This window comes from Phocoena phocoena, chromosome 8 (genome assembly GCF_963924675.1).
Source record: "Phocoena phocoena chromosome 8, mPhoPho1.1, whole genome shotgun sequence".
Taxonomy (NCBI): Eukaryota; Metazoa; Chordata; class Mammalia; order Artiodactyla; family Phocoenidae; genus Phocoena; species Phocoena phocoena.
This window is the reverse complement of record NC_089226.1, coordinates 99,752,946-99,767,381: the sequence shown is the minus strand read 5'-3', so window position 1 is coordinate 99,767,381 and position 14,436 is coordinate 99,752,946. Positions and strand designations below refer to the sequence as shown.

General features: G+C 50.5%; 1 protein-coding gene across 1 annotated transcript; it reads right to left on the bottom strand.

Moving 5' to 3' along the window:
* Positions 1-2,225: 2,225 nt before the first annotated feature.
* Positions 2,226-4,270, bottom strand: TMEM109 (transmembrane protein 109). The gene is made up of 3 exons (XM_065883195.1): positions 4,034-4,270; positions 3,074-3,176; positions 2,226-2,617 (listed from the first exon to the last, which is right to left on the bottom strand). The coding sequence occupies exons 1-3, from the start codon at positions 4,268-4,270 to the stop codon at positions 2,226-2,228; spliced, it is 732 nt and encodes a 243-aa protein (XP_065739267.1).
* Between the last annotated feature and the right edge of the window lie 10,166 nt (positions 4,271-14,436).

Sequence of the window (14,436 nt, the reverse complement as noted above, 5' to 3'; positions counted from 1 at the left end):
GGAGCGGGAGCTAGAGCTGGAGCAGGAGGGTGGGAGGGAGCGAACGCGGCTCACGGGCTGCCCCTCAGCCCTGCCGGGTCCTAGTGCCCTACGGATGCCGAAAGCCCCAAGCGCCCCTGTGCTAGAGGTCGGGCAGAAGGCCACTTCCCCGGGGACTGATTTGCCTCTGCCAAAAGGGACACGACGATGTGTTCGCTCCCTTTCGGAAGCTCCTGACCAATGAGGAAAAAGCACCTCCTCTGCCTCACCCCCACCCCACAAGCAGCTCTCCTATAAAGGCATCTGACTCTTGAACCAGAACCAGAATTGGGGGGGGGGGGGGGGGCGGGACGTAGAGAACCGAGCTCGGGGGTGGAGAGGGGATGAGAGGGGCCAGGAGGGCCAGGTGACAACTGCTCTGACAGAGGAAGAGCCCCAGATGCAGGCAGCCCCATCCCTGGGAGAAACCTGTGGGTCTATGAAGAGGGAGGGCTGCTCTCTTTGCCGAGGGAAGGCCTGCCTCCCAGGTCCGGCCTCTGGGCGCAGCCTTGCCCGCCAGGCAGCGTTGGGAGAGGTCCAGAGCGGGGAACCTGGCTGCACGTTAGCCTTTCCTGGGCGGCTTAAAAAGGAAAAACCACACCCAGGCCCCTCCCCGAAATGCCTGATCCAATCTATGCCCCGGGTTGAGAACCGCGGCGCAGAACTCCTGTCTGGCGGGGAAGCAAGGAGGGCAGGCAAGCGTCTCTCTGGCTGGGGGCCAGCCTTCGCCACCCTGCACACAGGGCTGCACGGGGTACCCTCCTCCCCCTCCCCCACAAGCACACTATTGCCACAGAGCTGGTCAGTCCTGCAAGTTTGGTAATGGGGGCGCGTGCCCTCCTCATCCCTCACACCCCTGGAGGGAAGGGTGACTGGTACCAGCCTTCTTCCGCACTCCCTTCCGTTCTCCCGGCTTCGCACTACCTGACACCTGCAGGGAGAAGTCGTGAAAACTGAGCAGCTCCACAGAAATGGGTTTAGCTGGAGAGAGGGAACAATCAAAGCAAGCCAGACTTTGAGCAAATACATCTGATCCGGAACTAGATAATAAAATAGCGTGCACTTTATTTGAAACCAACCAAGCGCTGATAAAAATATATTTCACTGCAGCTGTGATTCCATATCCAACGTCAACAGTAAGAACTGGGCATTTCCCGACTCTTCACACCACACGTGGGGCCTGGCAGAGGAGGCCACCCACCTCCACCAAAGCCTCGAAGGAAGCATGAGCGCCCTGGTGGGGAGGGTGCAGCCCCAGAGCACGAGAAGGGAAGGGGCTGTGAGGTGCATCTCTGCTGTCTGCTCTGCGCTCCTCCTAGGCGACTGGTCAGCGAACTCCCTGGTGGCAGCGACGGAGAGAGGGATGGAGAACCGCCCAAGCTGCGCAGACAGGAAGATGAACCCTCCTTCCTCCTTCAGGGTCTCTGAAATCCCCACAGGGGATCTCATGGCCACTGCAGGGTCCTACTTGCAGGCACAAGCCTACGAAGCAGTCATCTTTTGCTCTGGCTGAAGAGAAATCCAGATTCTGAGAGGAACCACTTTCCTCTTGACACAAAGCAGCTACAGGGCAGCTTCCTACATACAGTACGGCAGCAGGCAAGCAGAGGGCCCCACTGGCTCGGATTAAGGCACTTGTAACAGATTCAATGTACATCCCGGCCCACTTCCCTTCCCCTCAGGCCCCAAATGCCCTGCCTCTTCCCCACGCTGGGCAATGAAGGGGAAAGGAGCATGCCCTGAGGGACTGTGGTTTGGTTGGAGTACAGGGCTAGAAGGAGAAAACAAGCAGGAAGGAAGCTGGGGACTTGGCAGGGGAGGAGCTAGAGAAGGACAGGAGAGCAAGAGCGTCGGAGGAAGGCAAGGCAGCCGCTGAGTCACGGGAGGCCCCTGGCAGTGATCAGAGGTGTCTGCCCGAGAGGAGGTGCAGAAGCTGGCGGGAGGCCCCCCACCTTCTCCTGGCTGAGACAGGGGGGAGCAGAGAAAGGGTGAGGAGAACCAACCCCAGACAGAGAACCACAGAGGACAGGGCCCCTGAGGACCAGTGGGGGGGTGGTCTTTCTCTCTCTCTCCGCTAAGGGGGCTGGTGCAGAGACAGCGTTCGGAGACAGAGCAAGAAAGGGGCAGGGGGCTGGGAGGAGGGCTGTGCGACCCAGAAGCAGCTCGGCTCTTTGGTATGACGAAGGTGGCAGCGTCCGGCGTCCTTCTCACTCCTCCTCCACACTCCGGGGCCCCTTGGCCGCTCGCCTCTGCCGCCAGCGCAGCTCTTCCACCTGGCGCTCCAGCCCCCGCACCTTGGCCTCCAGCTGGGCCCCCGAGGCCCGGGTGCCAGTGAGCCGGCTCAGCAGGGCGTAGAGCGTCAGCAAGGCCAGGAGGAGCAAGGCCCGGGTGGAAGGGTCGGGCACTGACCTCACCAGGGCCACAAAAGCGGCCAGGAAGAGGGCAAGCTTCAGGCCCCACAGGATCCGCCCCAGCAAGGCCAAGACCAAGCCGAGGAGCAGGGACAGCAGCCAATAGGCAACCAGGGCCCCCGCTCCCCACAGCAGGAAGGTCTGGACTTGGCCGGGGCTGAGCTTCAGGCCCTGGGTGAGGTGATCTCCTGGAAGGGGAGAGAGTCACAGAATCAGCCAACCTGGTGCCGTGGAAGGAGAGGTTTGGTCAAGAACCAAAAGCGGGAGGAGCCACACCCCCTCGCCAAGGAAAACTCCTTTCCCACGGGGTCATGGAGCTTAAATCTCAGCTCCGGTCCCAGCTGACTGTGGGTAGACTACTTCCCTTGGTTGAGGGAAGTAGTCAGGAAGGAGGTTGGTTCCCTTGGTTCCCTTCCTGCATCTATGAAATGGGAGTAACTCTCTGGGCTGTGGGTGACAGTTAGATGAGATGTTATGGCTTAGCACGAGGCGGCAGTTAGCAGCCTGCTCTTATGCTCGTCTCTGGGGAGACCTGGGAGACGCTGAGCAGCCGGGGAAAAGTCTAGACCCTGAAAAGATAAATGCCCACAAACAGGAAGGGACAGGCTAAGCTCCAGCTGACCTAACCATTCTCTGCCACTCACCTTCTAGCCCCAAGGCATTCAGCAGCTGTGCGGCAACCCCAGACAGAGTGAAGAAGGCCACAGAGATGGCCGATGAGACTGCCCACATCACCTGAGCCAAGGTCTGTGGGAAGAGCAGAGCATGGGTTGAGTCCGTGATTACTGACGCTCTTCTCTTCTGAGTCTCACCACCGCTGCCCACGAACATCTCCACCTGCCTCTCAGCCTGGCGGAGGGGTCCCTTCCACAGCCACCTTCCAGTGCATGGGGATGGACGGCGGGCCATTTCTCCTTCCTGTCTGAACTGGAACCCCGGACACTTGGGCCCTAATTCAACTGATATGCTGAAATACTTTGGCGGTAGTATGAACGTGGGCATGTGGGGGTGACCATCCAATCCCTGGAGTAGTCACTCTGTAAAACTGGGGTCCTCCTAGCCTCCCAGGCGATCATGAAGGTGTGTGAAGTAACAGCGGTGGAGGGCTAGGATGTTTCAGTGAAAAAGAAGTCAGTCAGCTCTTCTGTATTATGCATTTTATAAATGATTGTTTCAGCCGTTTAGGACGACCTATCTAAAGTATGCACCAGGAGGCTTGGGATGCCATTAGGCAGAAGGGACAGCCCTGCCTAAGAGCCCTGAGTCATCCTCACCGCCACCTCTGAAGGTGAAAGAATGAACTCAGGTCTTGATATTTTGCCAATTTAAGCCTCTAGGTCAGATTTAGACCAAAGCCAGACTCTATAGTCACCGGTGACGTAGGTTGATAAAGATGGCTCATTTCCCAACCTTTCTGGCAAGAAAGGGCAGGAATAAGGCAAAGATGCGGGTGGAGCTAAAGGCCCCGGGGTAGGAATGAAACAATGAGAGTGCAAAAGGCCGGGGCTGTCTGGCTTCATTCTGTGGAACCGGGGGCTCTCTCCATGAACAACGGCTCCTCTGTCCTCAATGCGTGTAGCCACAGCAGGGAACACCTTCCTTACCTCAGAAACTAGGTGCGTGGTTTCTGGCCCAATCCAGGCATCCAAGGTTCCCCGCACAGATCGACCTATCTGGCTCAGGAGATCAACTGGGGCCTCCCTCTTCTGCTGGCCTGGTGGCATGAAGTCTCGATGGGACTGGGATGACGCTGAGTGGAGGAGGACGAGGGCCGCTAGGAACATCAGGATGGCTGTGAACACACGCTTGCCCCGTGGTGAGGCGCTGCCTGAGCCTGCCATGGCTGGGTCTGCCAGAGAAGAAGCACGGGGTGAGCGGAGGGCCCGAACCGGCCGAGAAACCCACTGTCCCGAGCGTGACGGGCCCCAGCGCCCCCCTCCGCCCCTCCCTGTTAGCCGACAAAGGCAGAACTCAGACGGGCACAACCATCTCATTCACGGGTTCCTCTCTCACGTTCTTTACCACTTGCGTATTAACTAGCCAGCAAGTATCAGTCAGTGCCTAAGGTGGATGAGAAGATCTCTCTAAGGCTTATTCCAGTTCTAAAACCATGAAGGCCTGCCTCTGTGTCTTAGGTGCTTTGGGCATAAGAAAAAAAAAGTATAAGACTATATGGTTTTGGGCTTCCCTGGCGGCGCAGTGGTTAAGAATCCACCTGCCGATGCAGGGGACACAGGTTCGAGCCCTGGTCCGGGAAGATCCCACATGCCGCGGAGCAACTAAGCCCGTGTGCCACAAGTACTGAGCCTGCGCTCTAGAGCCCACGAGCCACAACCACTGAAGCCCGTGCGCCTAGAGCCCGTGCTCTGCAACAAGAGAAGCCACAACAATGAGACGCCCTGGCACCGCAACAGAGTAGCCCCCGCTCGCCGTAACTAGAGAAAGCCCACGCGCAGCAACGAAGACCCAAACACAGCCAAAAATAAAAACAAATAAATAAATAAATAAATTTATTAAAAAGAAAAAGACTATACAGCTTTGTCCTCAAGGAGGTTATAATCTACTTAAGATAAAAATGATATTTATATTTTAAAAAACCTTAAAAAATAGCACTCGAATAGGATTACCGCTATGTAACGATGTAAAGAAAAGGGCTCAGTTAGGTGCTCAAATAAGAACCCACTGCACATAGGCCATTCGCTCTGCAGGACCATCACGTGAGGTGGGCGTTATCCTCCTCGCCGCTAAGGGGAGAGAGGAGAAGAAACTGAGACTTAGGAATTAAGCATTTGCCCAAGGACAAAGGCCAGGAGTTAAACCCAAGCTTCTGCTTCCAAAACGCAGAAGTGAAGGCGGCTTCTCATTGGAATCACCTGGAAGCTTCACGAAGTTCTGATACCTCTGCCCCAAGCCCCGAGCTTCTGATGTCACCATCTGGGTGTGGCCTGGGCTTCGACCTGCAAAAGCGCCCCAGGGGATTCCACTGTGCAAAGTTGAGACCCACTGATACAGAGATGACCTCAACTCCCCAGCCCCAACATAGGCAAGAAGTTAAAGCACAACTTTTACGGAAAGATATTATTATCATTAACAGCAATTTAACCACGCGCCACCTATCTCATTTAATCCTCACAACAACCCATCAGTTAGGTATTGTTCGTATCCCCCATTTTCCTGATGAAGAAACTGAGGGAGGATAAGTAGTAAGCGGGAGAGCCAGGATTTGAATCCAGGTGCATCTGACATCAGACCCGCTCACACACAGCACTGCGTTGTATCCTCTCCAACTTCAGTCTCAGAAGCGACTTGGAAAGTCCTACAATAGATTATTCATGAGCTAAAATAGACTTGACATCTACCAATCCACTCCATGAATTACTGGTGACAATTCACCTAACCACTCCGTGCTCTGATCTCATCTGTAATGTGATACTGTAGGCAAATTAAGACCCAACAAGTATCGACTCACTGAAGTACGCTGGATTCGGCCAAGAAAAACGTTTTCAGTTCCAACTTCTATTTGCCACCACGCTTGAGAAAAGTCAAATGGCACCAGCAAATCCCATTCTCTTCCAGGCTCAGAAATGAACCTGCAGTTCCAGGGTGTTTCTGTGATTCAGACCTGATGAGCAGAGAGGCGAAGCCATGTCGCTGAGGTAGGAGCAGCCAGGTGTTTGAAGTTTTTGTAGTTACCAGGGCACTACGGGAGTCGGCCAGAAATCTGGAGCCATCAGGATGGAGGAGAGCGAAGAGAAGATATTCCCATTCTTGTTTAGTGGGGAGCAGGGTCCAAGAAGGGGTTATAAAAATATCACTCGGGGCACTTTCTGGCCCAGAAACAGCTGCTCTAAGTCCCTCCTGAGGCCTGTAGGTAAAGCAGGGCCGCAAAACATGCAGTTCATAGGGAACGACCTCAGGCTGGGAAGCCTTCTACTCTTTTTGGCACAAATCGAGAACCAGATGGTTCCTGCCTGCCAGTGGTCAGAGATGAGGAAAGCATAGGTCAGTTCCTGGTCTATCTGGGTCATGACCACACTGGGGACATAAAGAGCAGGGTTGCTATATTGGGTTGGATTCTATATCCGAGGACCTCCACCAGGAGGGATCAGATGTCGTGTCCTCCTTTCTGGAAGGTCAGGGTGACATGAGCTGCTGCCCCCTTGGCAGACGTCTGCATCCTTTGCCAGCCTCTACTTTCAGGCGGCCATTTGCTCCAGGCGACGGGAGCTGGGGGACCTTGAAATAAACTCTCCACGGGGAGGCTGGCATTGCAATGCCAGCTGACCTTCCAAAGGGCACCGGAAACCAAATCTAACAGGATTCTGGAGTGTGCCCTTTGCAGATAAGAGAGCAGATTACTGGCTCGTCCCTTTCATCCAATTGTTTTCTTTAACAGGATTCTTTCTCATTTCTTTTTTTTTTTAACATTTTTATTGGAGTATAATTGCTTTACAATGGTATGTTAGTTTCTGCTTTACAACATCCTTCTCATTCTTCAGCCCTCCTCCCACGAGGAGGCCACCCACCAGAAGATGACCCACCTGCTGGGTTCATACGTCATGGCTCTACAGCGAGACGTATGAGGTGGTGGAGTCTAACCCACCACCATTACGCCTCCTCACTTCAGCCCGATCAAATACTTCTTTTTTTTTTTTTTTGCGATACGCGGGCCTCTCACTGTTGTGGCTCTCTCGTTGCGGAGCACGGGCTCCGGACGCGCAGGCTCAGCAGCCATGGCTCACGGGCCCAGCCGCTCCGCGGCATGTGGGATCTTCCCGGACCGGGGCACGAACCCGTGTCCCCTGCATCGGCAGGCGGACTCTCAACCACTGCGCCACCAGGGAAGCCCTGATCAAATACTTTTAACAAAGAGAAGCCATGGTAGTCAGGAGCCGAAGCAGTCTTGAGCTCTGAGAGGAAGGAGGTCTTAAACGTCTTCACCCCCTGCAATGCCTGACCTCAGAAAAATAACAGGCACTCAACAACCACAACAAACTGTGTGTGTGTGGTGTGTACAGTGTGTGGTGTGTATAGTGTGTGTGTTGCTTTATAATTTACAAAGTGCTTGTTCTTTCACCATCTCATTTAACTCTTATAAGAATCGTATAAGATACTGCTACTCTCCACGTTTTACTCAGAAAACAATGGCTTGGAGAGATCAAGTGACTTGTTAAAGTACACGCATCGGGACTGGGACTTGACTCCAGAACCCAGGATCTAAACCTTGCCCTTTCGCTCCTTCCACACCTCCACTCTGCCTCAGTAAGACATGGTCCCTGCCCTCAAGGTGCTTAAAGTCCTGCCCCCAAATCAACAATCACAAAGTTAGAGGACTAACTATCCAGACTCCCACGAGGAGGCCACCCACCAGAAGATGACCCACCTGCTGGGCTCACACGTCATGGCTCTACAGCGAGACGTATGAGGACAGCAAAAAATTGGGACTAGACCGGCCACTTTTGCAACGGGACTCAGGAAGGGACGGGCTGAGCCGGGGAAACTGAACTGTGGTAGTGAGGAGCCACATATGTTTAGCTGTGGTTTGCTAAGAGGGTGGGGTGGGGGGCGGTCCCCACACCCCCTGCCAAGGCTCCTTCCTCCCGGTAGCTTCCTCTTGCGCTATGAATCACAACGTGGCAGGAGGAGCAGCTGACTTAGTACCCTCTGCCGGCTCTGATTTCCCCATCATTGAGGGACTTGCCCCTTTGGAGCAGCGGTTCTCGACTCTGGTTGCCCATCAGAAGGGCCTGAGCCGGTTTAAGGTAGAGGGTCTGCCCCACCCCACCCCAGGGCTTCCTTACTCGGACCCTCCCCAGAGAGGGGCTCAGGCTTTTGTTTTTAGAGCTCCCCGGGGATTTCTGATGCATAACGGGACAGCTGCCACAAATGGTCAGCAGCACAAGGAAAAGTCTACTTTGGGCAAAGCCCCCAGAGTGCAGCATTGGGCAGAGGACTCTAGACTTCCTTCTGTCCCAAGCTCAATTCTGCCACACACTAAAAGCCACTACCTTCTGTCTTATCACTTAACCTGTCTGAGTTTCAGTCTCCTCAAATGTAAAATGGGGTTAAGCAAGGTTAAGAGTTACTGCAAGGAGTTAACATGTTTCTGCAAGAACTTTGTAAACTGTAAACATCTATAGGAACGTTGCAGTACACAAATTGCCAATATACCACTCACTGCATTGTAGCATCATTTACCAGTTTCTATGCCTGGCTCCCCCATTAGACTTCGAGCACCTCCTCGTCAGACTTAGCTTTTCTTGGAATCTCCAGCGCCTAGCACAGAACAATGACTAATAAATGCTTGTTAAATGAGTATTAGAAGCCCGCCAAGAAGCGGTGAGGGTGGCAATGGAGAGCCATGGAGAGGTGCGGAGAGGAGGCTATTTTAAAGTTGATCCAAATATGCAGCGGCCACCCGAAAAGCACACGTGCGTGGAAAGGAAGCTGCTAGACCGGGTGAAGCTGCCCCTGAGAAGAATGAAGTCAGCGTCCCAGCAGGTGGGGGCAGCCCCCCGCTAAACCCCTGACAGCTGCTGCTGCCCAGCAACTGTTTGGGGGCCGGGCGACGGGCAAAGGGGCAGCCTCCCAGGTGCACGACGCCTTCCCCAGAACCCAGCCTCCCCGAGACAGGGTGTCAGTGGCGTGCATGTGCTATTTCGAACCGCGTGTCCGCTGCCAAGTTTGCTGGGTGGCGTCACCGGCAAGGGATGCGGCGCGGCCCAGGGATTCGGGGTACCCCAAAGGGCTCGGAGCGGGGCCGCGGGAGGCTGGGCCGTGGGCGGGAGTCGGAGGCGAGGGGCTCAGCGTTGGCCTCGTCCCCCGGCCTGACAACCACCCGGCCTTGACCGGACCTCGGGGCAGCGCTAGGAACTCTTCTCCCCGGAAACGCGCGCCTCCCCTGTTACCTACTAACGACGCCCCCTGTTGCATAGCAACGAGGATCCGAGTCCCCAGTTAATCTCCCCGCCGCGCGACGTCGGAGCCCTCTCTACTGGTGCTCGCCAGGCCTCGCGGCTCCGCCCTGGTCCCGCCTGTAGCGGCCGCCGCCGCAACCCAGTCCCGGGTACAGCCCCGGAGCCCCGGTCTCGGGTCGCACTCACCGGGCTCCGGCCACAGCTGTTCTTCACGTGCAACTTCACTAAAACGCGCCACTAAAGCCGCGCCTCAATACTGGGGCGTTGGTTTATCGTCTGCGCACGCGCGAGGCGGGATGCGCCCACGGACCGGCAGGCCTCCCTCACAACCCAAACCTGGTGCCGGTCAGCGCATGCGCCCTACCCTCTGATTACCTTTTTTTCCCAAGCATTCCCACGGAGAGAAGAATGGGGTCGGAAGTTCGAGCTGGGAACGGAAGTCTCTGGCAGGAAAGGGGAAAGAGGTGTCTATCTCTGGGCTATAGCGTGGGTAAACTGGATCTTTGGATTTGGAGTGGAAGCTTATCCGCCTCTAAAAAGCCCCTTGGCATTTCGGGGAATGTAGTTCTCCAGCTACGTGGTGCCTCCTGGGGCATTGTGGGAAATGTAGTTCTAAAGGCGCCTCAGAGCACCTGGTCTTTTGAGAAACTTTTCGCGCTAAAAAAGCACAAAGGGAAAGGGTGTTAGAGGAGCAGTAAGAGAGGCACAACCGGGAAAATGCATCCTTTCGTTCTGAGAGCATTTCCACACCCAAACTCTGCAGATGGCTCCTAAATGTTCTCCGAATTTTAGAAAGGGAAGGGAACCTACTCCCAGACCCATTTCTCTCTCTCTCTATATATAAAGGCAGCATTATGAGGGGGAACGCCAGGGGATTTGGAATGAAGTGATCTTTGGTCTGCTTTGTGATTCTAGCAGGTCACTTCATCTCTCTGGATCTCCTTGTTTCAACTTTGCTATTGTTAGAAAACTATAGGCTCGAAATGGAGTCACATTGCTAGGACAAGCCCCCAAACCGGGGATTAATACCTGACCTAGCTGAACTTTCAACCTCCCCCAGAAATGTAGTCTTAACTAGTCGGTCAGGAATTTTTTGGTCAGCACCAATGAGGCAATCTGTCACATGGGCTCTCTCTTGCCCCCAAAGGAAGATGAGATAATCTGCTATATAGACGCCTTTCATTCCCCATCTCCTTTTCACTGTTTATGACTTCCATGTCCTGCCTTTAAATCCCCTTCCCTTACTGTAGCCCTTTGGAGAGGTGGAATGCTGCCTGATTCATGAACCTTTTATAGCTAATTAGATCTTTGAAATGTACTGGGTTGAATTTTGTTTTTTAACTGTATAAAGTACTAGAAGGTCCTAAAAATACCTCTTCAATGCACAGTAGGTGTGGCGATTCAATGAAGTAAGGGGGGTGAACATGTTTTTAAAAACATCCAAGTAGCTGTCCAAATGCTTCTATCACATTGGTTGCCATAGGTAGGCTCCCCTTTGATGTTAAAACAGTTCCTGAAACTCAACACTCTAAAATAGAGCGTTTTTCCCCCTCCCTCCCTGAATCAGCTAATTCAGCCTTCGATAGCTCTGAGGAACTGACCCCAAGAGGTAGTGGGAGAGGCCAGTATATCTGTGACTTTGGCTAAATGGTATATGCAGTCCAGCATATGTCTCAGCAGAAGGTTACTGCTAGCCATGAGGAACAGGTATCTCAGTTCAAGATTTTAGGGCTTTTCTAAGTATGGGAAGATGCAAGAGTTTGGGTTCATAAAAAATTTTCCTGTCATATTTAACTACCTAAGGGCCTGTTTTCTCAAAGCACAGAGTGGCGCATCCTGTCCTTCACCCTGAATTCCTTTCAGGGTGTACTGTAGGTCAGCAAGTATAGCGGCTAAGGACCAGTAGTGGACTAGTCCCTAGTAGCCTTGTGGAACGGGATGGTGAGTGGCATTCCTTGTTTTACAGTGCCCCCCTGTGGTCATAAATGTAACCAAGGTTTGGGAGGCATTTCATAACCAATTTGTCCCATGGGGCCAGTAAGGCTTATTTCTAGGTCAGGCGAGGATTTCGTGGATATGCCGCCTAATGTGAAATTACTGGACTAGACCCTGTTAATTGTAGCCGTAGAAGTATCTGAACCACCTGTATTACTAGTCTGTTATGGTTCAGGAAATGATTCTCTCTTCTTGCTTCTTCCCATATCTAGTTACACTGTTACCATCATTTATACAACTATATATTTGGTCAACTGTTTCAAGTTGCTTAGTCATTATTTTTGTTGGAGGCTCAATTACACATTGGGTAATACAAGAAATAACAATCTGGTAGAATAAGCAGAGTACAAGTAGTATAGCTAGCAGCATTAATAAAGTCTGAAGTAGGAATTTAAACTAAAAACTTTCATTAGGTGCAGCCCCTGGTCATCTGACCCAGTCTGTTCCATACCAGTCACTATATTTAAGGGGAATGATAAATTGGCATTGTTCATAAGGTACTCAGCCCAATTTCCCAATGTTATTGATCTTATTATCCTTAGTATAATTTAGTTGTTCCCAACATAAGGGGGCTTTTAAATTTAAACGACTGTAGCCTGGTGTTAACCATAAAAATCCATCCCATAACTGAGGGACAGTCTCTCCCAATAAGCAGGAGGTTATGGTTTTTGACTGAAATTTAGCTCATTGTTCCAATTGAGCTTGAGTGAGTAACCTTTAAAAAAAATTTGTATTTGATGGCCAGGGTCAGAGCAGGTATGATTGATTGGCCAAGTGAGGGGGTCTCATCTAGTAATATCAATAGTGGCCTGAATGGAGCTATAACTTCTTTCTTCTAGAAAAAATTTCCTAAGGGCCATTCAATCAGAGCCTTGGAGTGGAGAAATCCACCAAGGTAAACCAGAAGTACTGGACACAGGTAATTGACCATAAACCCAACAATTGGATTGATTTTTAAACTCTGCATAGGAGTTATGTACCGGTTGTAGAAACCAAGAAGACATTGTAACTGATCAGGCCCATCATCTTGGAATAGCTGTCTACTTCTGGTGGTGTCTTTTTTTCCTGGTGCGGGTGTAGTTTCTCCTCTGAGTGTCGTTTTAAGTTGATATTGAGGTCAGCAGTCCTCTCTATAGACCAGTCTGGTACAGAGGCCCTTTTTTTTTTTTTTTTTTTTTCCTGGTACGCGGGCCTCTCACCGTTGTGGCCTCTCCCATTGCGGAGCACAGGCTCCGGACGCACAGGCTCAGCGGCCATGGCTCACGGGCCCAGCCGCTCCACGGCATGTGGGATCTTCCCGGACCGGGGCACGAACCCGTGTCCCCTGCATCGGCAGGCGGACCCTCAACCACTGTGCCACCAGGGAAGCCCCCCAGAGGCCCTTTTTAAAGTGGGAGATAATGAATCCAAGAGTCAATTCCCTTCAGTTTCACTGCACATAAGCTAGTTAAGAGTACCTGATAAGGATCCTTTCATCTAGGTTGGAGAGAATTCTTTAAATGATGTCTTTTCCAGTATGCACAATCTCCTGGTTGCAGGTCATGCAACCTTTTAAAAGTTCAATTAAACCTTACAATAATGCAACTTAGTAAAAAGGAGCCATCTAGGAAGTGAGTCTTCGGCAGTAAATACCGAAACTCAAAGACCACTAACAGCACTAGAACTTAATATCCACAAAGGTATTACTGAAACATAATTCTTATCTCCAAAACCACCTTCATCTCTACCAAATATAGCCAAATTAAGACTAATTTGCTTGCAAAATGAGTCTGGTTTCAGTAAACTTGGCCTGATTATTTACATAAGTATAATTGATCATATATGCTCAAATAAATTGGCTTTGTTGGAACTTTTCATAAGGAATCTCAGATTTGAACTTTAAAAGTCCTCTCAAGGCCAGGAAAGACATGCCAAGGACTTGCCATCAGATTCTGTTTGGAATACCTATAAATTTGGGTGAATCTCTTTCTTCTTGAGGTACAAAATATCTTGAGGTCCTTGCGTCTGCCAGGAAGTGGCTTTCTTTATTCACCTGATAAGGCTGTTGGGGACCCTGTATACAAGATACCAGACTGTTTTTTCAAGGGATTTATGGCTCCATAAAGTCAATCTTAGTTCCTTAAAACTGTCTGGTCATATCTGAGCCTATGCACATCTCTCTCTATTATGACATTCCAATCAAAGCCTTGATAGGATAATGAATGTTTCCAATTGTGTGCTGTTATAAGGAGAGTAGATTCTTATTGAACTTATGCAAATAACCATATTGCCATGAAAATAAGAATACTAAGAGTTTCCAAATTCTGGAGGGATCAGGTAGAGAGAAAAGATAAATGTTTCAGTTCTGCTTACAAAGGTATAATTTACCAAATTGCTGTAAGTCACAGCTTAAGGGGAAAGGTTTGCGTATATCTGGAAAACAAAGATTAAAAGTCAATAATATTTCAGACAAAAAGTCACACTTGTTGATCTTGATACTTCATAGTTTTATGAAGCCATGAGGTTTTCCATTCGAATTCTTTACTTTCTTACCCAATTCAGCAGTATAATCTAAAAGTTATCAGAACCCTGTACTTATCAGAAAGTCCTTTCTATGAATCTTCTTGAAAATGAAGCATTTTTGCAAAAGCATCAGAGCAAAACAGTAATTATCTATAAATGACAAGAGACTTTAAAAGGCATAGTTAAAGACCTGATTATGATGCAATTGTCAGAGAAATTTAGTTATTTTTGTGACATAGAATATTGAAATAATAACTAGAATTATGACTGATAACATATTATGACTGATAAAATTATTAATGTTATAATGTAACATTATATCTACATTCAAATTTTAGAAATTTCATATAATTTCTAGAACATTTATGTTAATAACAATTACCCATAAACTATAACCTAAGAAGGTTGACAGATTGTTTAAAAGGTAGAGAAACTTTACATTCTGCTATCGAAAGCAGATCAATATTCCAAGAAAACTTTGCCCCTCTTAACAGAGAAAACCAAATTCTAATTTTGTACCAGCTTATTTTTAATATTAAAACTCATTCAACCAATTAAATTCATTCCAGTGTTCACCAGTCCTTATCACATAC

Coding starts and splice junctions, on each gene's coding strand:
- TMEM109 (XM_065883195.1), bottom strand. CDS start 4,270: ATGGCAGGCTCAGGCAGCGCCTCACCACGGGGCAAGCGTGTGTTCACA. Junction 3,177..4,033: donor CCACGCACCTAGTTTCTGAG/GTAAGGAAGGTG, acceptor CTCTTCCCACAG/ACCTTGGCTCAGGTGATGTG. Junction 2,618..3,073: donor GAATGCCTTGGGGCTAGAAG/GTGAGTGGCAGA, acceptor CTCCCCTTCCAG/GAGATCACCTCACCCAGGGC.